General features: G+C 44.7%; 1 protein-coding gene across 2 annotated transcripts; it reads right to left on the bottom strand.

Annotated features, from left to right (window-relative positions):
• Window positions 1–22: 22 nt before the first annotated feature.
• On the bottom strand, window positions 23–25,234 carry LOC148881641 (semaphorin-3aa-like). Of its 2 annotated transcripts, XM_088988838.1 has the most exons (17): window positions 20,794–25,217; window positions 13,149–13,309; window positions 12,308–12,370; window positions 8,322–8,441; window positions 8,156–8,246; window positions 7,961–8,080; window positions 6,917–7,059; window positions 6,724–6,838; window positions 6,563–6,632; window positions 5,075–5,219; window positions 4,700–4,919; window positions 4,544–4,635; window positions 4,425–4,466; window positions 3,421–3,578; window positions 2,164–2,231; window positions 1,919–2,076; window positions 23–1,852 (listed from the first exon to the last, which is right to left on the bottom strand). In XM_088988838.1, the coding sequence occupies exons 1-17, from the start codon at window positions 20,897–20,899 to the stop codon at window positions 1,223–1,225; spliced, it is 2,502 nt and encodes an 833-aa protein (XP_088844964.1). In that variant the 5' UTR covers window positions 20,900–25,217; the 3' UTR covers window positions 23–1,222. The 2 variants fall into 2 exon arrangements, with proteins under 2 accessions (XP_088844964.1, XP_088844963.1); XM_088988837.1 differs by having other exon boundaries at window positions 8,156–8,441; window positions 20,794–25,234.
• Window positions 25,235–25,749: the final 515 nt, after the last annotated feature.

Genomic DNA, 25,749 nt, shown 5'->3' with positions numbered 1-25,749 from the left:
AAAAAGCGGCACCAATTTTTGGTAACAGATGTTTATTTAGACAACCGAATGCATGCCATAAAAGAACTGTGTTAACAGCAGCTTCAGTGTTTCTGAATGACAGTTGAATTAGGGATGCACTAAACGTCTTTTGATTTTCCAGGTGGTCACTGCTGTTGACATTCGCAGGGAAATGCCACACAAAACATTTTAGACGGTCAAAAATAATAATAGGCAGCATTCACATGCAATATAACATGTCCCGTTGGGCTAAGTGGACGTTTATTTGCACTATTTGAGAGATTCGAAGCTAGAAATGGCTTCCGAAGTAGAGCGGTATCTTACATGTTACCAAATGATGCCAATGGATGTAGAAAAAAACAAAACTTGTGCTTATCGTGGCTAGCTAGGCCTTATTATTGATATTCATCTCTATATTCCGTCTATTTCTCTTGATGTGATTCCACCCAGTTGGTCCGACGACTTATCCCCCCCCCCCGCAATATATTGATGAAGCCCACCCCAAACATTAGCATAATATAAAAAAATAAATGCAACCTTTTTCACAAAAACGAGCAATAAATAAAGATGACATGGTGTTTCCTGCACTGTATATACACACAGATAGAAGGTTGTCGTATATATGTACACTAAACAAGCGTGTGTTGCGGGGGGGTGTAATAAGTTACACAAAAGATGTGTGGCTTATATAAAAATAAACCGGTTCAGGTTGGTTGAGGGAAGGGGAGGAAAAAAAAACAATATCAAATAAGTAGCTTATTTAACAAACGGATGGACAACAACATGCAAGTGATGTCGTCATGGCGACGTGGAAGCAAAGTCTGTTCCGCTCCGTGAGGGTCACATGCTCAAAAGTCCCGCGGGGAATTTACGGCTATTTTATTTTGGAATTGTCCGCCGTCTTCCTCGTCTTAAAGTGTGAACTAGCTCATGTATGTACAAGAGGCGCTGAGTGTCCGCCGGGCCGTATCCATGGCGACCGGCCACATCCTCACACATTTTTTAGTTTTTTTTTACACGTAGCTTCCTAGCGGCTATTATTCACAGATTCTGTGTGTGTGTGTGTGTGTGTGTGTGTGTGTGTGTGTGTGTGTGTGTGTGTGTGTGTGAAGAGGTCACTGAATCCTAAACTGATACAATCTACAGAATGTGTGTGTGTGTGTGCTCGTATTTGTGCTTCTTTTGGTGTGTTTAACCCCCCGCCCTATCCCCACCCACCTCCTCAAACGCTCCTCGGGGGTCTTTGCAGCTCGTGGGTTCTCCTATTGCGTCCCTTTTTGTTGTCCTGCATCCGGCGCCACTTGGCGGCGTGCTGGACGCCCGCCCGGGCCGCAGCCTGCCCCTTGGGACCGCCCGGCGTCTTGGGATGGTTCTTAGGCGCCTGGACGCCCAGGCTAGCTTGAGTATTCTGGTTCTCCGTTGAGATCTGGGGCCAAGTTTTGCCCTGAGGGGGCGCGGCCTGCAGCTTTTGAGCTTTTGGGGCCAAAGCTTTAGGCCGCGGCGGCGGACCGGATTGACCGTTGGGCACTTTGGACTTCTTGGTTTTCCGCTCTTTCTTCCATACGCGGTCGCAGAACTCCTCCACGCTGTTGAGGTCCGGGTGATCCAGAAGGGACAGGAAATCCCGGTACCATACACGCTGTTTGCCGGCGGGCGTCGGCCCGCCCCCAGGTGACTCCGGGAGGATGTCGCTTAGCTTGTCGGCGGGGATGACCAGCAGGTTGAGACGCAGGAGCGGCTGGATGAACCCGTGCTCCACCGCCTGGCAGTGGTAGACCCCCGTGTCCGACTGCGACAGACTACGGATGAGCAGGCCCTGGTCCGTACGTAGAACCCGTTCATCAATCTTGATCTAAAAAAAAAACAAATCAAACTCAGAATTGATGTCAAAAATCTTCAAAATCATCAGGTTGCGCACCTCCTGCTTGCGTTCTGCGCCGGCGGTCTGCAGCTGCCAGTAAATGAGCGCCCGTTGAGATTTGGGGCTGCACTCCAGGAACATGCTACTGTTCTCCACCCCGTAGACCGCCCGGTCCTCCACGCCGCCTACGCCGCCACCTAAGCCGTCAACGTCATCTGAAATGGGGAAGTGATGGCAAGTCAGACCCAGTAACAAATGTATTTGTTATATATATAAAACACCCCAAACCCTCATACACAAACCGTGATGCTGAAGATCCGAGCACTGAGAAAGAGGGTCTCCATTCCTGATGTCCTGCCGTCTCGTACGCCTATGAAAAAATAAGAGAAATGGTCATTGAATCTTGCACTGTGGCCATTCATCATATGTGGAACGGCAGCAGCTTGGAATTGAAGCGGATTTACATGGGACAGGAGATGTGAGACAATATCTCTTTGCGTCGATGGATGTTACAGCTTACTGTTTGCTTTCAACATTTAGCTTGTAGTAGACATGCACATTTTATTCCACCGTGACATCCCTGATCCACTGGTGAAAAGGACACTTTCATCCTCTTTCATCTCGAACTGCTTCATGCAGCAAAGAGGGTGCAGAAAGTGCTTCGGATTGAATGACTGTGTCTGTTGTGTTGTGTCACATTATATATTTAGTTTTTTTGTTGTTGTTTTGATTTCAAGATGGCGCCGCAAGAGTCGCTGCCTTTACAGCAGCTCCTGTATTTTGTTTGTCTACTTCTTCCTTTCCTTTCCTCTTAGTTGTACAACATTGCTGCTGTGAAATGTAAATTTATCCACTCCGAGACTAATAAAGGCTAATCTAATCCACTAGAGGGCAGTGTTACCCAATGGAAGATACTCGCCGTTAAATCCTGCGTTGCTGCAATTCATCCACTAGAGGGCAATCTTACTCAATGAAAGCTGTCAATGGTTAGTTAAACCCACCCCGACTCCTCTCAATCTGCTGCTAAACTACTTGTGTGAAATGGGGTTTGAATTTAATCACGGTAAACCTTCAGTGGACTCCGATGAGCCATGAAAGACGCCTTTTTGTCCTTTTAACGACAAGCGAGAAATGTCATCGGCGGGCTTTTACCGCACCGTTCCTGTTCCTCTCGTAAAATAAAAAAAAATGGAAAGGAGGGGTGAGCCAAAGGTGAGGGGGGAAATAAAGCCAGAGCTGTTCAGAAATAGGGAAGGGGCTGGATCAAGCCTCACCGCACCCCCCTTTTTTTTTTGGGTGGGGGGGATTATGACACATCAGAGCCAAAAAGGTGGTTTGAAGCGGGTACCGCTACAACTAACTGCTCATATTGTATCTTCCGTGAAAACCCCCCATCTGCTTCTCATTGTGAAATATTCGCAGTGGACAAGAATGTCAAGATGCTCCCTGCGCAATGTTCCAACACCTAATTACAAACTGTTTTTTAATAGACCCCCTGCCCCCTCCACCCTTGATCACTCCCAAGTGCAGCGGTGACCCAAAGCGACGTGGCGCGGTACCTCTTGGCGGTGGGGAAGTATCTGGAACACTCGGTACCGTCCCAGGCGCAATACGGGTCTCGGGCTAGGCAGCACTCGGCGCAGGCTTTCCCATACACCTCGCAGCGGTGCAGCGTCATTTGCGACACCCCCAGCGAAGACCCCAAATATAACTGTTGCTGTAGGGAAGGGGGAGGGGTGTAAAAATGAATGCACGTTGAGGACTTTGGTCCATCTTTCACTCATTCACTGCCAGATGTGCAAAAATCTTTGACGGAATTCCAAAGTAGAATAGATTTATTATGTTTTTAGACAGATGCGCAGTTCGTTAACTGGGTGCTAGCTAGAAACCGCTAATTATCATTTGTTATTTTTTTGTAATTAAAAGAGTGAATATTTGACAACAGTTCATTGAATGCTTCCAAACAACTTTTAGATGCACATAATGCGAATTGGAAAAAAAGATGCGGCCATTTTGCTGTTTTTAACTCATTCAATGCCAGATGATGTCTCAAAATGTGTCCACTCCAGTGCCAGGGTTTTTGTCATTGACACAAAAATTCCAGGACCCACGGAATATTGAGTTTTAAGACTACATAAACATTTGATGCAGCGTAAGAAACCATAGACTCTCTAATTTTTATTAAAAAAAAGAGTTAATTCCTAAATTATATGGATCTGTAGTTATATGAGAAATATAATGAGGGCATATGTCCAAAATATGATGCAATAAAATACATATTGATTGATATAGTGCTTTAACAACAGCTGAAGCTGGAACAAAGCGCGTACATGGACAAAACGGAAATGCTGCCCCCTCGTGGAAGGTAAAAAACACGGCCAGCGGTCTGATCAGCGCTTTATCGGCGCCAAAGAATGAAAAACACAACCCAAACAAATACGGGAATGTTGCTCTATGTTATACTTTCAATTCCCGAAGAAATTCGTGAATGGCAGTGAATGAGTTAAATCTAATTATTAAGAATTAATGCCTCCTAAGGAGTTTTTTAATGCGGTAAAATTACCTGTTTGGTGGACAGCTCCATAGCGGTGATGGTGGTCGGTTCCTGTAAAGAAAGACGGTGAAACAGTTGGATACCGGTTTCAAAAACGTCGATAATAGGCGTCCTTTATAAACGTTTACCCTAAAGACGGTCATCTCCTCCAAAACGACCTCCTCCAGGTCATGCCAACTCTCCCTGGGGATGGTCACCACCTTGAGGACCGTCCCCGCGTCTACAAAAGAGAATCAATGAAGCTTCGCCAATCCTCGTTCGGCGTAGAGTCGACAAGGTCGTACCCGTGCCGATGAACATGACGTCGTACTGGCCGTCCTCGGCCTCCACGCGGTCCACCACCAGTTGCGAAAACTGGTAGTCCACGTCGGTGCGGACCATGACGGGGCGCCCGCCGATGGGGTGCACCGGGTTGTACATGGCCGGGTGACCCCGGGCGAAGGTGATGACGTCATCCGGGAGGTCTTTGGTGGAATCGAAGCCACCGAAGGTTTTGCTCGGGCACTGGAGGAGAAATCGGGATTGTGATTTGGGCTAAAATGGCTTCCTACTAGCGGGTGCTGGTGACAGTCAAACTGTGTTTCTTGGATTTTCAAATTAAGAGCAAATTAATTGCCCTAAAAAATAAATACATACATTGTGGTGTATCAGACACTCACCGTTCCAGGTCGGGGGTAGGGCACCCTTCCTTGGAAGGGGACCCACTGGTACGTGGGTCCGTCCCTGTGGGCGTAGGGGCCCAGGAAAACCCTCCGGATGTCGGCCATGTTGTACATGCAAACCGCCGAGCCTTTGAAGATGTTGCTGTGGGTCGGATTGGGGGGCGGGAGGGTGAAGGGGGGGCGACGAGTGAGTACGAGAGACAAAAACGAGACGTCGACCCAGCAAAATACGGCAACCACATATCGGAACGACTGTGATTGCTTCCAGATTTTTCATCTTTTTGGCCTGGAACTATGATTTCCAGAACATCCCTGGAAGTCTCGCCTGTGGCTTCCACTTGCTCCAGAAAATCCGTGAGATCAATCAAATGTTTTGAAAAACCAAATGGAAGCGCGACCCTATCACCCCCCCCCCCAACCCCCTTCCAGGATATCCAAGAACCACCGCTCGTTGAATCCGGAATATTCCACCGCCGCAGCGCGTTCATCCATCAAACCTGATGTCAAACGGCGGCAACGCAAACGCGTCGCGGCGTCGCTCTTTTGTTTACGACTAGCGTCCGACTAATTAGGCAAGCGCGCGTCGAGTCGGCAAAGCGCGGAAGATGAATGGGGGTGTGAGGGGGGAAGCTATGAGGTGGCAATTGAACGGAAATTCAATTAACGCAAAGGACGCGGCGGTGCCTTGGACTGAAAGGAACATCTATTTGCGTAGAAAATTCCATCTTACACACACACACAAACACGCTCAATCAAACATTGATCAGTCAATGGCGGCACCCCATTAAGCCACCGTTTTAAAAGAAGCTACACTCTATTCATCTCGGGAGGGGGTGGGGGGGCTTGCGCTGAGAAAACGAATTAAGTCTCTTGTAGTCCCCGATGCTGCTTAATTGAAATTAACGGAAGGGGGGGGGGGGTTGTCGGCGTGCATAAATGAATAAATGACAAAGTAAATACATAAATTAACGAGTTGAAAAAATAAATACATTAATAAATGATGCAAAGACAAATCGATCGATAAACGGCTAAGTCAATACATAAATTAATGGCTTGATAAATAACTAAATAAATGACGCAACCATAAATAAATACATAAATGCATGAATAAATACATCAGTAAACGGCTAAATAAATAAGTTCATTGTGGGTTGATAAATAAATAAATAATGCGCCAAATAAATAAACAAACAAACGAACAAATAAATGAATAAATAAATACTGCACCAATAAATAAACAAAACCGCACCGATACATAAATAAATACATAAAATGCCAAATTAAATTAAATAATAAACAAACAAACAAATAAATAAACTGCACCAATAAATAAATAAATGAAACCGCACCGATACATAAAGAAATAAAATGATGAATTAAAGTAAATAATAAACAAACACACAAATAAATAAATAAATAAACAGTGCACCAATAAATAACTAATTAAATAAATAAACAAATAGACAGTGATGATGATGATGATACCTGGACGTGGTGAAAACGGCGTAGATCAGCGGATTCTTAGGGTCTTTGGAGCTCATGAGGAAAACGTCCTCTGGAAAAAAAAATGGTGATCTACCGTAAATATTATTATACAAGAGTTTTTCTATCTCCCACCCGAGTTTATCGTCATTGGGTAAACTCACGCAGCTCATCGAAATGGGTGTCGATGCCGTTAACGCCCGGCACGGAGCACATGAGCCGGGCTTTGAGGAAGGTGGTCCACTTATTCACCAAGCTCCGATGTCCTCCCATGTCATTCTGGAGACAAAAATGGACGCCAATCTTGAGCAAGCGAATCTCCAAACAGCCCCCCCGGGGTGGCTTGTTTTTATTTACCTTACACAGTTGTCCTATCCGGGCGATGGTGGCCTTGCCCGCGTGCTCTCCGTCCATGGCGTTCTCTTTGAAAAACAGGAAGATCTTGTCGTCTTCGGGGTTGTCGCTTTCCGGGACCAAATGAATGCCGACGAATCTCGGCTCTAAAAAAAAAATGAATTAAGTCAGCCGTGAACAAAGCCACCTCTGTTCCAGGGACGCCGTTCACCTCCGTTTTACACCTCTGAAAACGACCCCCTCTTCCCATTTCAAAACCGCGCATCCAAACCACGAGCGCTCAAAAGACACATGGTTCTGATTGCGACGTGTTCCTTTAGATTTTTTTTTTAAAGAGCGGAAGGAAATCAAAGCCCACGGGCCGGAGATTTTCTGCTCGTAAGTGGCGAGGAGAGAGAGGGGGGCCTCGGGGGTCTTGATGTCGCGCGCTAGAGCGAAACAAGCGGTGCCATGTTACGCCTTTTTCGGGGATTCAAGGGAGCCGGCGGGCGGACCCTTCAAGTGGGATGCAGGAAGGCTAACTGGAAAAATACCCGTGACACCCCCAACCCTTGATTTTCCAGCACCTGTAGTCGGACCACTACTCCCCCCGGCCCCCTTTGTGATACACAAAACCCCCATTGATGACAAATGCCAAATAGAATATCTCCGATTTTCTTAATCCCAACCATTACAAAGTGAAAGATGAATGGGAGGGGGGATTAACGTCGGGACAAAATGTCATCAGCGGGGGGTAGGGGGGCTTCTGAAGTGTATGATTGTTGAAGGGCGGGGGGGTGGGGCGCAAAGATGAATAAGAAGAAGTGGAATTTGACTCCACAACAGGAAAACAGCTGAGTGGATTAGTAGTGTGGGAAAGCAGTGTGAGTAGGATTGGATTGGATATGCCTTTATTAGTCTCACAGTGGAGAAATGTACATTTCACAGCAGCAAAGTGATGAAAGGAATGAAAGTAGAAAAACAAAATACATGAGCTGCTGGAAAGTGTGAGTGGAAAGTGGCAGTGTGAGTAGGGGGGGGGGGGGGGTCTCGAGTCACTTTGCTTACCGTTGAGCCACCTCGAATCATGCTGCTCAGTCCTGACGGGATGCTGATCCCCTAACGTCCGAAAAATGGCAAAATCCCGCCCCATGAAGTCGGCCGACGTTCCAGAGTAGAGTTCCCCGTCTGGCCACAGGGGGGTCAAAAAAACAAACGATCGTTACGAACTGCGCTTGTCACAATCCAAAGATACCGACTCACCGATCAAAATGGACGCCGAAAGCATCTTAGGGTCGTATGGGCTTTTCCCGCGACCGTTCTCGAAATGCGAGGCCAGTCTGAAGACGTTGTCCTGTTGGACGACGTCAAAATCCACGTCAAAAATCGGAAATATTTTGCGAAAATGGCCGGCGATTGGTACATTCACCTCTGCTTTTTTGCCCATTTCCAGGTAAGAGCAAATGGGATGGAAGGCTCCGGTTCCGCAGATAAATAAGTGAGTCTGGTTGTAAGGTTGGAGTACCCGGATGAAGTTGGAACACTCTTCCTGGAAAAAAAGGCAAAACGGGGACATCAGCGTGTACAATAATAATTCATTTATAAGCGCCTTTCAAAACTTTACAGACACAGGATGCATGTGAAACATTTTTTTAGACTAAGCCCTAAAATATGAACGAAAACGATATGGAAGCTAATTGAAACAAGCGCGATGGAAAATGGAGACTAATATAGACCAGGGAGAGGCCCCGGATCACTTTCAGGTGGGACTCCGTGTCATTGTGGGTTAAGGGGGGTAGATTTCCAAGAAAAAAAAGAAGTAATAACCCTGAAATTTCCGCTTCTTTTTAAGCAAATCCCACCTGTGAGAGAAATCAGGAAAATCCACTTTGGATTGAGAAGGTTCCACATGTTGGGGGTATTTAGCTTGGCGCGTAAGGAACGTTCCCAACGGCGTTTTTAGCGCTGGGCTAATCAGCAAGAACGACGTTATTAATGGACTCCATTTTGAGGGACATGTGGTCAAGACATTCAGGTTGTACTTATTTGCCCTCGTTTATGAAAACACGACATCTGTAATTCAAATGGAAACAGACAGACAGCCGCCTTAGCTACGTGCGAACGTTAGCGACAGTCTCGCTAAAACGGTAAAAGAATGTAACCACAGGCTCGTTTTCTTTAAACCGCCCTTCGGGGGGTACATATGGAGGCGAAACACTTTCAACCGGAATTGTTTTATGTTAGCTTTGGATGAAACTAGGCTCGCTTTGTCCTTTATTCAAGCGACAACATGAAATAGGGCGCTAGCTCTGTTTCTAAGATGGCCATTTATCGTTGTTATAAGGAAAATTATTGTTAAAAATTATTTGTAGTACCTTTAGAGGGACATGATATTTTTATATTTGACAGAATTTCAAAGTAAAATAGCTTACACTATTTTATTATCTTTTAGAGAGATGCATAGCTAGTTAACTGGGTGCTAGCTAGAAACCACTAATTGTCATTTTTTTGTAAATAAAGAGTGAATATTTGACAACATTTCATCAAATATTTCCAAACTACTTTTAGATGAACAATTTGAATTGGGGAAAAAAAGACGCGGCCATTTTCTTGTTTTTAACTCATTCACTGGCAGATGATGTGCAAAAAATTGTCCATTCCAGTGCCAGGGTTTTTGTCATTGTCACTTGATTTCCAGGATCCACAGAATATCGAGTTTTAGGACTACATAAGCATTCACTATAGCGTTAGAAATCTTAGACTATCTTCTTTCATCAGGAAAAAACTGTTAATTCCTAAGTTGTATGGGTCTGGAGTTATCTGCGCTTGAAATGAGGGCAGATGTACAAAATACAATGCAATACATACATAGTGGTTTATATAGCGCTTTAACAACAGCAGAAGCTGGAACAAAGCGCTAACATGTAAAAAAGGGAACTGCTGCCCCCTTGTGGAAAAGAAAAACATTGTCAAAGGTCATGATCAGCGCTTTATCGGCACTCAAGCATGAAAAAACAAAACCCAAACATATTTGGAAATGGCGCTCGACGTCATATTTACAATCCCCGAATAAATTCGTAAATGGCAGTGAATGAGCTAACTGGATGCTAGCCTAACATTATTAATCATTTAGCTTTCAGTGCGCATCCCAGAGATCCCGAAAGGTCGTTTCACGTTTGTATGTCATTAATCATTCTTGTGACGGACGGATTTGCATTGGACGGGAAACTTTTTGACGGACAGATCGAGCCCGGATTTCCATGCTCAATTGCCATTCAGCTATGAAGCTAAATGGGTGCTAGCCACAGGTTCAAGTACTGTACAGACGTCGGGATGCGGAAAAAAAAACGCAACATAAGACTTTTTTGTTAGACATTTTTACTAGCGACTAGCGTGCTAAACGTTTAGCCAGTTCACCCGAGGGACCACTCCTAAGATCTTATTTGATGAATTGCGGCTGACCTCATCGCCGCTTCTACGTACAGTCCATACGCTTAATGATTTTCCCCTCTGCGTTTCCTACTGACATCATTCTCACGGCGTCGTTTAAACGCCAAAAAAAGTGCGCTCAAAGTTGACCTCTTAGTTTGCGACGTGGGCGGCAGCCATGTCATCATTGGGCGCCAATTCGGTCCTCATCGTCAAAATGGACGCCGATATTTATTTACACTTAAGCCACCGCGCATGAGAAAACGTTATTGGGTGACATGAAAGTTTTGTCTGAGTCCTGTTGTATATATTGGGATAAGCCGGCACAATTTTCCGCAGCTGTTCCGTGCGAAACCGTTGGCTGCTGTAAATTGGCGCTGGATTGTTTTTTTGGAAAAACTGCCAGCATTTCACCTCCATCTGCTCGCTCTAGCTAACATTTGATGGCGGTGGCGCCAAATGCGATGTCGGAGGTGAGCTTTGAAGCTCAATATAACGGCGGATGACGCGCGAGTCAGGCGTGAAATGAAGTTGGCGTCCGCCGTGAGTGAGGCGAAGCGAAGCGAGCTATCCAAACACGCCACGCAAACAAAGCCGGTTAGCACCAGTCAACGTGTTGGGTTAAATTAACACATTCCCTGTTTAAAAATAAGCAGATATGTATAAATAGTCTATAAATACACGCAAATAAAAAGTAATAAATAATCTCTGTGGGAGTGCAGGAGCAAAATGGCCTCTTGTTATTTAAATACTGAGAAAACAACAGCTGTTTTTGGCGCGCTAGCTTGCAAGCTCGTTTGATGAATTATAGCTACATTGACGAAACACAAAAATAGGAAGTGTCTTTTTTTTCACATTGGATATTCAGAGAAATTAATAAATAAAAATACAAACGTTATGGCTTTGTAAGCACACACGTTAAACCACTGCGGGCATCGCTCTAAACAGAGTTTTGCTCATGCGTACACATCGTAAAAATGAAATATGTAGCATTATTTGTGAATAGCAGTGCATGTGCTGATTAATTCATTGTTTTTTTTTTTCAATTGTCAGTCATTGAGATCACTTCTTCTTATGCGAGCTGGCAAAAAAAAAAAGCTAATTATAAATGTCTGCGCTTTTTTATGCTCCCTTGACATTACTATGAGGTCTTTTTTGGTTTTGTCAAACAATAAACTGCTGTTTTTTTGTTGACAATGGTTGCAAAATTCCCCATTGTGGGACAATTAAAGGCTTTCTCGTTCTGATTCTTTTCTGAAAACAGACTAATGGGAAACTTGAATACTTTTTCATTTCATTTTATCTGCTGAAATATGAATAAAATGAAAACAGATTTTCCCAACCATACACTCAATGGCCAATTCATAATTTGGTTGTTGTTTTTTTTACATATTTTTGGGGATAAAACATTTTTACACAATACATAAATAAATAAATAAACATTGGTCACTTCATAATTAATAATATATAATGGAATAAACCAAATAAATATATAAATAAATAAATAGAGAAATAAATAGATAAAGGAATAAAACCAACAAATGAATAAATTAAAAAAATAAATAAATACATAAATAAAAGACAAGCTAAATAAATGAATGAATAAACAAATAAATAAACAACACTGGCCCCTTTATATGTGTTTATCTTCTTTTTTTTTTATGACGGATGAAAATGCGCCTTAATCATTTTAATTATTTCATTTAAAACTATTTATCAGAATTTAAATGGAGATGACTTCTGAACCAAAACATGCGTTTTCTTATCACTCCAAATGAATATGTTTTCTGCAGAAACGCACTCACCCCCTTGAACATTTCTGTCAAGGCGCCATTTTTATTCTCATTGCGAAAACGTATACCTCATGTCATGTCCTGCGAGTGGCCTTCAAAGTCTAAATGAAAGTGAGTGCACAAGGAGGCTAAACACGCAGCTTTGTGGTGGCCGCCCCAAATAAACAGAAAATAATAAAAAAAGACAACTTACCCCCAGGTTCTTCCCCGCCCACTTGCACTCGTCCCGTTTGGAGGGGGTGGCGGGCCACGCGATCTGAGCAAATGACAAAGTGCACAAAGTCACTTGGTGCAGAAAAAAAAAACACACAAAAAATCGACAACAAGGGGACGAAAGAGGGAAAAAGGAAGCGCTTGAATGTTTCATGAAACAGGAATGCCGTGAGTCACGTTTGTATAATTCAAGAAACATTTTCTTCAGAGCTCCGTTCTTTTCACTTTAACTTCAGAATTCTTTATTTTACTTATCCATACGCTTCGATATGGTTCTGATTAAAGCCCCCCCGCCCACCCATCCCATACCCGAGTCTGACATATGGACGCACTTTGCTGTCATCTTGACGCGAGAACAGACGAGACGGGCCTTGGAAGAGACAAGACGCACAAATTATGAATAATGCATTTAAATTGTCCTCTTGGCAAATCCATACGTGCGCGCATGAATTATAAACGCAAAGATTATAAACAGGGCTGCGAGTGAGACGTCTACTGACTCTTTATGTACTTAAGAAGAAACGGAGAATCGTTTGTACATGCACCCCAAAGCCTATTAGCGTAGCCACGCGTCTGGATGCTGAGAGACATACGATGCTAAATTAGCGGAGGGGGCGGGCTCATATGCTCCAGGGTCTCAAATCCGATAAATAAACGTCTGTTAACCTCCAGCAGGTGGGCTAACGGATTTACAGAGGAAATGAAATAAGAGTTCAAAAGTCAAATCATCTCCCCCGACTGAAATGAATGGAATTGCCATAATCCGTTCCAGCCTGCCTAAAAAAATAACAAAAATCTCGCTCCATTTTTTTTTTTTTAACCTGTTTAAGATCTCTGTTGATGTTAACCAGGTCGAAAGAGAAAATGTGGTCCTCGGCGCCGACCAGCAGTCTGCCTCGCTCCTCGTCCAGCAGGAACGTATCATAGCCGGAGCTGTTGGCCAGCCCAGCGAAGCTCACCAGGTTGCTGGATTCTAACATCTCTGGAAAAAAAAAACACAGAGAGCAGAAAGACATTTTAGAGCGCCTCATTGTGATATCCGGGGGCTAATATTGATTTTTTTTTTTGTTTTTATGTGGGCCTTCAATCACAGGAGACAGGTATGGCGTGCCGCATCCGGGCGTCAACGACCCAGCACGTCCCAATCAGGGTGCAGTGTGTTCATCTGTGTGATTGGCTGAATAATTCATATGCAATCATTTTGTGTGTGTGTGTGTGCAAACACAGTATTATGTAAATGAAGACAAAGCAGAGCGTGACCGAATGCGCCATGTGACACTACACGATGACAAGGCATTCAATTAACATTTTAAAGACGAAGCCGGCTGAGCGTGGAGAAGCTTTGGCTACTTTGTAACCCGTGCAATGGATTCTTGTCAAGGAAATAAGTCACAATTTTAGTATTGCTTTCATATTATTTCAACACTGAGAAGATATTGGGTAATCATAATACTTGAAAGATTAAAAGAAAACATGTCAATTTATCTATTCATATATGTATTTATTTATTTATTTATTTATTCATGTAATGATTTATTCACTTACTCATGTGTGATTTATTTATTTGTTTATGTACTGTATGTATGTATTTATGTATGTAGGAGCAAATAAATAAATATATTTTTTTTTTATTTATGTATATATTTATTTATGTATATATTTAAATTATATATGTATGTATATGTTGATGTATATATTTAAAATATATACACATATATATTGTTTTTCAATGACAATCAATCATATTAAAAAAAATCATGTGAAGTTCTATTTATTTATTTGTTTATTTATTTATTTGTGTGTTTATTTATGTGTTCATTTGTGTGTTTATTTGTGTGTTTATTAGTGTCTTTATTTATTTATGTATTCATTTATTTATTTTTATGTATATTTATTTATTTTATATAAAAATATTTATGTATTTATTTAGGGGCAAATAAATAAATACAGCCATAAATAAAGTACTTTTTTTCATTGCACAGTGACCATCAATCTATTTTAAAAAATCAGGTTTATGGTAAAAAAATAATATGAATTAAATGCGCAATTTAAATGTTTATCTATGTATTTCTGTATTTGTGTTTATTTATATATTTATGTCTGTATTAATTTATTTTTTTTTATTTACTAATTTGTGGTTTGTTACTTATTTTTTTGTTTGTTTGTGTATGTATTTATTTAGGGACAAATAAATAAATAAATACATACATACATAAATTACTTTTTTCATTGCACGGTGACCATCAATCATATTTTTTAAAAATCAGGTGAAGGGTCAAAAAATAATCTGAAATAAATGTTCAATTTAAATATTAGTGGCCTTTGTTTTTGGAAAGGTATTAAAAAGATAAACAGGGAAAAAATGTGAAATTTTTCACAGTTCAAGCATAGTGAAAATATGGAATAAAATTCAGTTTTTTAAACTCTGCCAATTGGCTGGTTGGCAACCAAATCTGGTTCCTCACCATGTTCTACAATGTAAAAAAAAAAATACAAAATAAAATAAATAAATAAAACAGAAAAGTTGAGGTCGGCGGAAAACAGAAAAAATAAATCAAACGGCGTCATTTTTATTCCGCGGTGAAATATCATCCATCATCATTAACGTTATGTATGGAAGACCGCTGGGCACAGGCTAATATTTCCACATGCATTTAATTTTTTTGTCCAGCCGATGGCCGGTGTGATTGATAGGCAGCTCTCAGAGCAATCTGAGCCCACTTGGACATGTGTGTCCACCACATTGCAAGAACCCACCACGACATGGATGACGATTTAGGAGGTGGATCAAGGTGCTTGCAGATCATACGTGTGTGTGTGAGAGTGTGTGTGCGAATGAATGTGTGCGTGTGAGGGTTTGTATACCACCGCAGATGGCTTGAGCGTATGTGTGTGGGCTTGGGTGTGTGTTTGTGGCTTATTCTCCCACAATGGACATTCCATGCGCACCGACACTCATCTGAAGGACGCTGTGGTCATTGATGTGAACACGCACACGCACGTGCACACGCAAACACACACTCACAGGAAATGAGTCGGAGGGAGGAAGTGTAAGGAAATGCCATTTACAGTCAACGGAACCCGAGCAGGTCGTCTTGGGTTTCACGATGGGAAAGATGGGGCAGGAAGTGGGAGTGGCACATCATTGAATACAGTTTTTTGGGATTAAAAAAATAAAATCTGCATAATTTGCTCTTAAATTTACCATTAAAGGTAGGTAACATAATGCATGTTGTGGATTGAAAACAATGGTCTTCGAATCACACAATGAAAAAAATGCCATAAACATAAGTACGTATTCTTTATCCTCTGCAATGAACGACTGATAATTTACTGCGTAGTTGTCGCTGTTGTTTTATTTTTGTATTTATTACGTATCTCCCCAAGCGCGAGCAGTACAATGCCCATTTGGACCATCGTCATATATTTAAATTGATTATTTGTTAACATGCATTTGTAACCATTTTGGTGTAACGCCAGCACGTATCATTGAAACCTATTTTCCTGTTAGCTACAATGCTATTGCTAACGGCTTGTTTATTTATTTATGTATGTATTTACTGTTTATTTATCATTGACATATTTAAGGTTTATTTATTGATCACGTATTTTTTTATTTTGGTGTAACACCGGCATGTATCATTGAAACCTATTTTTCTGTTAGCTACAACGCTATTGCTAGTGGCTTATTTATGAATAAAATAAATGAATATATATATATATATATATATATATATATATAATAAACAAACAAACAAACAAATAAATAAATAAATAGCAAGCCAGCTCGATAGATAGCTAGATAGATAGATAGCTGGATACAGTAGATAGCTAGATCGGTAGCTAGTTAGATTGATAGCTAGCTAGCTAGATTGATAGCTAGATCAATAGCTAGCTTGATAGCTAGCTCGATAGCCAGCTAGATAACTAAATATCTACATAAATAAATAGATGAATACATAAATACAAACTAAGCAGATCACTTACAGGGCCTAAAAAGGTCTATTTGTGAAATTTTAAGTTGTGCAACTTAACCAGTGAATGTGCACACGGGAAGAAAAAAAAGTGAGTTGAAAACTTTGAGACGTGATTTGCTGTCTTGTTTTTGTATGTTTTGTTAGGCGTGTTCCAACCCTCGGAAATCCGCCCTTTCCATTTTCTTCTCGGTGTGTGTTCACGGCGGCTTCGTCTTCAAAACACAGGTGCAAAAGAATGTGCACGGCGCTCCACAATGTGTTCAAATATTATCCTAAGCTCAAGGATATGCACGCAAAGTTCTCCTCCCTCTCTGGCTTTTCTTCCTCGCGCCTTCTCGCGGTGGAAGGTGTGGGCCTGTTGCCGTGGCGACGCGGGGGGAAACAACACAACCAGGTGCTAGGTACAAAAGATGACCGTTTGCACACAACTCGTTACCTTTATAGTTGTTAAGTAACGCTCAATCACAAGAGCAGCTGAGATGTACAAGTGCACATACACACCCGCACAGAGAAACCCCGCGTTCGAAATAGCGGCTTTGTAATCTGGAAGCTTTTGATTAGTGCGTCTCCCTCCTGTCACCGTGCGGCGGGACCACAGAGAGCGCGGCGACCACAGGGAGGCCCGGTGGCGCCCGCAGTGGCGAGCCCACACATACGCGCCGCTAACAGTTCATGTGACATTTACGCGGTTTTTAGTTTCTCATTTAACACACAGATGACAAGTCGGCCATTTTGGTTTCATGCTAGCAGCCGGAGGAATTTTGTTCGAAAAAACTTTGGCTATCATGAAAAGTCATCTGAAAAGACTGTGGACGTTTGGACGCAGGGAGTTTTAGCGATCGAGGTCAGATCAGTAGCAGGTACTGATGTCAAATGCTGTTTAGCAATCGAGTCAACCCTCCTATGAACCATGTGTCCACGAGTTGTCCATCAGTCCATCGTCCGCTAATTTGTAACCCGATTCCAACCGGGATTGTGCGCCGAACCCCCTTCAACCCATTTCCTCCGTGACTGACAAGCCTTAGCAGGTGGGAGCGCCCATTCGTACTTCGGCATATGTGTAACCAGAGTCACCGGTGGCGGGACGGCAAGACGGTTTCCTCGCCACCTTCTCCCAAATGCCCCACCGGGCGGTGACATTCTATGGGAGAATGTGGCGCTTATGGCACCACCCAGTCAAGACGAACAGCATTGTTTGGACCATGGCAATCCAACCAGACGAATGTGACTGGTGTGTAAAAATATCACCGTTTTTTTTTTTTTTTTTTTTTTTTTTTTGACAAATCCAAAACCCATAGCATATTTTCCTCAGTGATGCGCTTCCTTCAGGTTTCGGGCAAGTAGGATGGTGATCTATTTGGGTCCAACACATGCAGGCGACAAAGTCGCGGCAAGAACATGGGTTTGGTGTCGGAATGTGCGAAAAAAGGAGTGACGCTGAAGATGACAGTCAAGCATATCGAGGAGACAGAATGCAAAATATGTGGGAAGATTCCACTTAAAGTCGTCAGGGTTGCGGTTTTACGCAGGGTAGAAGGAGATCCACCGAACGGAATGACACGGAGGCCATCGTCTGCAAAGTTGCCGAATGCGGAGAACATCTTGTAATTATCCACGTCCGCCACGGTAGGTTGGCCGGACGAGACAGACAGAAGATGCTCGCGGATGAGCCGACGTGCCAAAAACGTTCACTCGACTCTTTCGAGGGAGGGGGGCAATGAGGACACAATCAGAGACGGGCTTATTATGGAGTCCAGACGACAGTGAATGCGGTTCTACACCGAGAGTCTATTTGAAGCGCTGGAAGCCCGATCCAGATTCCCCAGAATTCTTCACTTTGCAGCCGACTCCATAATTACACAAAGCTAACTGAAATTATCAGGTTCCCAAAGCGTTTTAGGGTTGGGATCACTCTGGGGTCATGCCACTTTTCTATTACGCTTGGCTTGACCAGTAGGAGGCAGTGTTCCCACTGGCGGCTCATGGATGGAGGTGAGGTTCGTAAGGTGCTTGCAACCTCCCATATTTTGTAAAATACAATTTGTATATCGGCGTTACAGTTAGCGTACACACCGGACGTGGACTCTACCCACCGTCCTCAGCTACCCAGAACGAATGCTAGCAGGAAGCAGGTGATTGTTTAACAACCTTATGACCATCTCCAGTTGGAGTTGGCGTTGACCCTTCACCTCCCCTTGACGACTTGTCAGCAGAAGTAAAAGTATTTGACTCAGCGAGGAGAGAAAATCATTAACTCCTGCGATCTTCCGCTCAGGGAAGCTAGGCTATGTCCCAACTGGCCCCCCCTGTGGGAAATCATTCACTCCGCACTTGCCGCGCCAGCTGTCCCGCAAGGGCTCATTTTATCTGCCGGCCGCCAACAGACCCATTCGTCGTCGTGTCCATTCCACTCAAGCTAAATCGTCGTGTCCATTCCACTCAAGCTAAATCGGCGACTTGGTCCGGCTCCGTAAAAAAAAGGGAGTCACCGGCCGCATCTCCCCTTTGAGGAGGTCTCCTCGTGTGCCGGCTTGTTTATTTGACGGTCCACCAAATCACAGGCCCCCGTTCGCTTGTTCCGTCCACGGCGCCGTGTCGTCACTCGGCACCCGTGTGGTCGCTGCGCTCGAGAGGATTCCGCCTTGTCGTTTATTTGACTTAATTACTATGCAGGGAGAGGGGATGAGTGACACCTCACTCCCCGGCCAGTCTCCCTTCCGTCTGTGACTCTCTGGCTGCCAATTTCTGCCCACAACCTTCCCCTACGGTACCCCGTGACAGGCATCAAGAGCGCCTGGAGGCACCTGTGGGGGCCGGAGACGCAAAAAGAGTGTCGGGCGACCCACGCAATCTATGACATATTTGTTGGCAGACGTATCCGTGCACAACCAGGTGTCTAATTATACGACCGGATACACGAAAAAGAATGAAGTCCCATCGCGCAGGCAAAAAGAAGAGCTTGTGGTCTCTAATTCATCACTCCTGCACTTAATACAGACACTGGATGACAGTCTATTCCTCTTGAGGAGCTGTCAGGGAACCATTTGAACATTCTTCACACAGATGGCTGAGGGAGGGGATGACATTTTTCTCCCCATCAAGCTTGCGGGCGGGCCCCCTCGATGGCACCCAAGGGAAGTCGGACTCGGATCAGGTGAGCCCTGGCAGATTTATTTGTGTCCTCCGAGAGGCGCGTATGAAGCCGTTCATTCTTTTAGCATTACAGGCTTCGGTTGCCCAGGTAACGCTTGGCGTAGATCTCCACAGTCTGCAACCGATCAACGCAGCCGACATTGTCCGTTCTCTTTGAATCACGCCGCGGAGACGTCAACTTTGGCGACCGCCCACTTTGCACCACCCGCGATTGTTTTTACACGATAAAAGCCACCCTGCCTAAACAACCGGGGGTCCAAGTTCGGTGTCGCGGCCGACAGGAACTGCGATAATGGGAAATATATCATGGCAAAATTACAACCTGGGCTTCGTCGGAAGGATAAAACATGTCATATGGCAGCCCACTAAACACAAGTTCCACCAAACAAGTCGGCCGAAGATAGAACATCAATTAGGGTGGCAAACATCGCCCCATTCACGAGATTTCTAAATATATTTCTCAACTAGAGCCAAATTGTGAAAGGAGGGACGGTGAGACCAAAGCACACGAGCGAACCTTCCACCACAAAGTCCTGTTGTCACTTGAAAATTGACAGCAATTGATCATAAATTTTCCAGAAGGGAACGTTTTATGACGGAGACTAAAATAGAGACCACACTTTCTCTACTGGCCATTCTGGATCGTGTTTTCGGGCGCAAACCACAAACGGCCTTCATTTTTAGCCTACCGAAAGTATGCAGAAAATGTTATTATTTCGAGCGAAGATGGGATAAAAAAGTTTGCTATTAAAGAGAATCGGGGTTGGCAGGGTGGAACAAGAACTCAAAGCACTACGGCGGGAGGGCAATGACAACATTTGCCGTGTACGTCGAAGTAGGTAGCCCATGTGGTACTCAAAATTCTAAATTGCTGCAGATTTACTGGTTCAAAATTTGTCTTATTTATTTTGGATGCAGCATAAAGACTTGATACCTCATTTGTCAGTCGATTTTGGGACAGAAGCCATGGACACAGAGGGTAGCGGTAATTGGGCAATTCACAGTACTGCATAGTGGGGACAGGAGCCGAAATATACATTTAACTTCAGGCAAGAGCTCGACCTCGGCATATGGAACCAATCTGGACACTTGTGAGGCAAATGGCAAATTTGAAGCAAAGGAGAAAAGCAAAGTAATGGAGAAGTTAATGGGAGATGCTTTGGGAGGCAAGCGGCGCTTTAAATAGCCAGGCAAAATTAGAGGACCCAAAAAAACAAAATCCTCGTGAGCGTTAAATAGATGAAAAGAAATGAATGAAAGAGTGCCCCGTCGGCAAGGAAAGGAGACTCGACGGGTCCAACATTACACCAGAGAGCGCAACAAAGAATAGGCTTACCCTTGTATGACAGCTTGAGTCTGGGGACATTGCGCTTGGGTTCCAGTCCACTTCCCGGCTGCAGCGCCCCGCACAGCAGCACCGCAAAGCCAAACAGGTAATCCATGGCGCTGGAGTGCTGCCGGCTGGCCTCCGGACCAGGGGGGCACTCACAGCCCTGACCAGCGCCCCAAGATGAGTGGATCCAGGGAGGACAGGGGGGCACAACGGCGAGCCCGGAGAATCCTGAATATAGAAGGGCTACGGTGAAGGGGTAGAATCCAACGCGTGCTCCTTATAGCTGAGAATGTTGGGCAGTTTGGGGTGGGGTGCAGGCTCACATGGCTCTCCGGATGGAGGTCCAGAAGGTAGTCCCCCAGGTAAGGTCTCAGGTATAAGATGCCGAACACTTGGGAATGAGTTAGAACTGACGATCCGAAGAAAAATGCGTCAAGATGGTCATATATTCCGGATATTTTTTTTCTTCTTGTGTCTTCTGTCTCTTTCCCCCCCAATGATCAGACACCGGCGGCAACCCTCTAATCCTGGCGTAGAGCTCCAGCAGAGTGCCGGGGAGAGAGAGAGGATGAGAGAGAGAGCTAGGGGGAGGGGAGCGAGCGAGGGGAAAGAGAGCGACGGGGGCGGGATAACTTGACAGCGACGATGAAACACTGACATGAATCGCCTTCTCATCTGCCCACATTTTCATGTCTTTTTTTTTCCCAGTTCTTACATGCTCAGGATTTTGCCTTTCTTGAAAGGGAATTTATTTTTAGAGATCCACATGGACCTCTGCGAGTGGGCAAACCTTTCAATAGAATAACTAAAAGTACTCAACATTCAAAGTTTCAAGACACGTGGACATGGCGGTCGTCAATCTGTCTGGTACAGATCCTGTCTCTGGGAAAGTCGTTCACGAGTGAAGGGGGGTCAATGAAACAAAGACCAGGCCAACGTCCCCGCAGGTGGTTGGTTTACTTGCGCCTATGTGTGTGTGTGGGCACCCCCTGCTTCCTTCCCATGTGGTGGGGGTGCATGGTTGGGTTGCAGGGTCGAGGTGATAAAAGCTTTGATAAACAAGGGGTGCTGATGTGTCAACTGCCGCACCTCGGGGCGGTCTAATGAAAACAATGCATAGAGGACCAAGGCCCCGATTTAGGGTACCATCACGTTGCAGTGACCCCATGACTGGAATCAAAGTATCTGGATTTTTTTTTTTTTTATCGGGATCATTCAAGTTAACCACCGATACACTGATTTTGAACCGCAAACGTACCATGCGGGGACCATAGCGCCCTGCTGATTTGTAAAAGTACAAAAGCTGCAATCTGTAATAGAATCAACAGATGCAAACAGTTTTTTGTTACGGCTGTCAAAGTCTTTCAGCATTTACCCAACCGTGGTGTCCATCACCTCACATATCTCATCACCCTTTGAGTCCAAAGAGCCTTTTTGGTTGTTTACCCAAAACAAGGCCATGTGTAGACAGACACATGAAAGTGTCCTCTGCATCCATCGACCTCTGCCTCCCGCCTATCTTTCTGCATTAGTTCAGGCTAATGGCTGTCCGGGTACCTGCATTGATCTGCTTCAACATGCCTTTTGCGGGTTTGCCCTTTCGGGAGCGCGGCAAGAGTCCCGATCATTCCAGAGGCCCTCCGGCGGGCTGAGGCGAACCTGAGTAATGACGACTTAATAAATGGTGACACAAGGCCGACGGGAGGAAACTGGATGGGCATTGACGAGGGGATCCCAGAGGCTTTCAGCGCCCAATGGTAAAAATAGGAGAGGACACCAGACACCATGTTTATGAGGCCCCGGTGAACAGGGTGGGATTAAGCGGGTCATAATCTGGATGTGCTCAATAAATTTTCAGTTGGTGCCACTTCAGAAAAAAATAATTACGGGAACAAAACACGACAGAATGACGCATCGGAAACTTCCTGACTGGGCTGTTCCTTCCAACCTATCGCCTCAGCAATCGGAAACCCACCCAGTTTAAATCATACCTGATTTTAACACCTCGTCAAGTTCAAGGTACTCTCAGTCCTCCACTTCCTTGACGCCACATCCTGCTTACTCAACCTGGCCAAACCACTGGATTTGGGTGACAAAAGGTCACACGGCAGCCTGTTCGTCAGCAAAAAAATAAGTTCAGGGAAAAGGTGGTCTGACAGCAGGAAAGATGGCCAGAGGAAGACCAGTAGCAACCTATACAGTGGGTTATGATCGACTCAGACCGTGAGGCGGCTTTCTCTGTCAGGAGGTGTGGAAAAGACGTGAGTGATTAGTTTTGATGCCGGTTTTTGCACCAGGAAGTATCCGGCTCCGATTACCCCATCGACACAGAGGGAGGTGGGCGGAATGGGTTTACAGAAATGAGTGACTATGACATGGGAGGTTGGGAGAGTTCGGGAAATTATTGTGCAAGGGTGTATATTTTTTGCTGGGGGGTGGGAGTAGGGGGTATCACCTAATACATCAGCGACTGAGCATTTACCTGAACTTATAGACTCAGGAGAGGAAGGAACATCTGGCTGGACAATAATCGGGAAAAAATAAATGTCTAACCAGTTACACCCACAACTAATCGATGTAGAAACACGTGAAAATGTCACAGGGATGTGGGGGGCGGGGGGTTATCCCCTCCCATCGCTTCCCTGACAGTTCAAAGGTCAGCCTCCGGATTGACAATGGGGTCATCCTCCTCCCCTGATGCACACGCTAATCTTCCTTTGACGCTGCATTTTGCACATTCCGCGTCCGTATCCAGTCCAAAACAACTCCGCTAATGCTAAATCAAAGCGGAAGCACATTGCCAACGTAGCAAACCATCTGGAGCGGTGACTAAAAGGGATGAGGAAGTTGTTAGGCTGAATTTATTTCACTGCATTTTCATCTGTCTTCGGTTGGACGCCCCCCCGGTAGAGGATCTGTGGCTCATGCGCATGTGTCCAAGATGACGGTGTTAATCGGGAAACGCTTACAGGATGTGAAAGGGGGATGGGATGGTTTGATGGCAACGCACAAACACACCCACTCGTGAAGCTGGACGACTTCGAGCTGAGACTTGTTGAAGTTTGCAGAGGTGAAGGACCAGATTAGATCACAATAAGCGGCAAACAGCTGTGGTGACTCTGCATTAGAAGGTGATACTTCACCTAACAGATCTTGTAACGTCATTCAGCCATTTTTTGCAAGGGTCTATGAGTCCTATTGGCTCTTTGAATTCTGCCTAGCAACCATTGACCAGGATATTGTCTTGACCTTAGTAGGTTATTAATAAAAATCTGCCATTTTTCGGCGGTGGGTCTCCCACATATTGGAGGGAGAATATTTTTCATGAGAGCACCTAACAAGCAAACACAATGAACTGAACTGACTGAGTGACTTCCAAGAGACAAGATAAAAGACTCCCAAAACCGGGGAGGGCGGCAGTGGGGGGTAGTCCAAAGGAGGCTCATTCACTGAGGCGGAAAGAACCAATTGGAACGGGGATGCGGGCTAATCCAAGAGTCCTTTCAAAGCCAACGTATGTGTCAATGCTGAACATACCGGCTTGTGAATGGCGGTTTAGTGAGGCAGAGACAACGGCGTAGAAGCTCATTATTCCCTCTTTAGAGTCAAATTTAAGAGCTTATGGGCCTTGGGAGGAATTGGCAAGGGCCTCGCCCATTACCTCCCATCTCCACCCAACCCACCGTCGTCGTGAAAAGAACCTCTGAGAGGTCTCCAAAGAGCTTTCAAAAGGGAAAGTGCAAAAGTATTGAGGAGCCATGAAACGAAGGCTGTTGACGTTCTTCCATCTTCCCATTCTGGGATGTTATTTTATGCCTTTTAAAATCTGCATCTTCGAGTATTTGGTACCAAGCTGCTGGTTCCGAAGCCTGATGAAAGTGCGCCGCACTGGCTTCTGTTTGACAGCCGCCTCCCGTCGAGTCTGTCAAGGTCCGCTTCCCCCCAGTCTGAAAGCCGATAATGCCGACGTATGGTAATCCGATCATTCGTTCATCATGGCCAAACACCTTTCGGCGTTGGCGGACTGAATTGCCGCCGCTGAGGAAGTGAGCGACGCGGGACCTCAGTGGTCGGACCCGGAATGTAAAAATCATCAACGTCATAAAAACAGAGGTGGCCTCAAAAGAACATCTAAATTCAGCAATGCTACGTCAAAGTAAGCCTTGGGAAATTTGGATTATGTATCGTAGCTTAACGTCGCCGGATGCCGCTTGAAAATAATCAATGGCTTTTGGCGTTGCGTTCGACGTGATTTGCAGCTGCAAATGCTTAAAAAATAGTTGCTAGGGGCCCCGTTTGTCACCCTTAAAAAAAACATCCCTCATCGCAATCATTTTTAATCATATGATTACCCCACTAATATTTGTTATGCTAACAGGCGCTCATTAGCACGTTATCACCTCGGCCTGGCTTTTGTCTCTCACTTTTGAGAGTGGTGTAAAGAAGAAAAAAAACACACTCACACGTACTCCTTTTTCAGTCTGTTAAAGCCTTCACGGCAGGCCCAAAGGTGGAGGCAAACCATCTGTGTCAACATAAACTTTTTGAGCGATGAGTCCTGCTTGGATCGAAGCAGAAGACTTTTTTTTGTTTTGTTTTAGCGGCGACGTTGTGTGATTCTGACTCGTAACCTGTCAGAGTTAAGCTCCGGATAAGACGAATGACCCCGGATGACTCACTTTTCAATTCGACGCGGGGGGGATAATTGAAGGACATTTTGCCGTGCGTATGAATGAATGATATCTCGCCAAACCGACCATCTCCCCCCTTCACTCCGGCGGCAATCAGCCGCGGCACAAATTGATGCTTCACATCGGCTGTCCCTCGGACGCCTTGTAAATCAAGTATAATTGACGGACGGGTGGGCGTAGGAGTGGGCGATGGGGGGGTGGGGGGAGGTGATGAAATGCAAAAGTGGTTGCGAGCAAATGACTCCATCAGAGCGGCTCCATTAAAACC

Source organism: Hippocampus bargibanti, linkage group LG22, assembly GCF_051943395.1.
Source record: "Hippocampus bargibanti isolate YZ-2025 linkage group LG22, ASM5194339v1, whole genome shotgun sequence".
Taxonomy (NCBI): domain Eukaryota; kingdom Metazoa; phylum Chordata; class Actinopteri; order Syngnathiformes; family Syngnathidae; genus Hippocampus; species Hippocampus bargibanti.
The sequence above is the reverse complement of the archived record's forward strand: the minus strand, read 5'-3'. Positions and strand labels throughout refer to the sequence as shown.

Excerpts from the sequence above, each read along its gene's own strand:
- LOC148881641 (XM_088988837.1), bottom strand. The coding sequence starts at position 20,899 with ATGGATTACCTGTTTGGCTTTGCGGTGCTGCTGTGCGGGGCGCTGCAG. Across the intron at positions 4,920-5,074 it reads CCTACCCCCGACCTGGAACG|TGCCCGAGCAAAACCTTCGG; the intron begins GTGAGTGTCTGA and ends TTTCTCCTCCAG. Across the intron at positions 4,467-4,543 it reads AGGAGATGACCGTCTTTAGG|GAACCGACCACCATCACCGC; the intron begins GTAAACGTTTAT and ends CTTTCTTTACAG.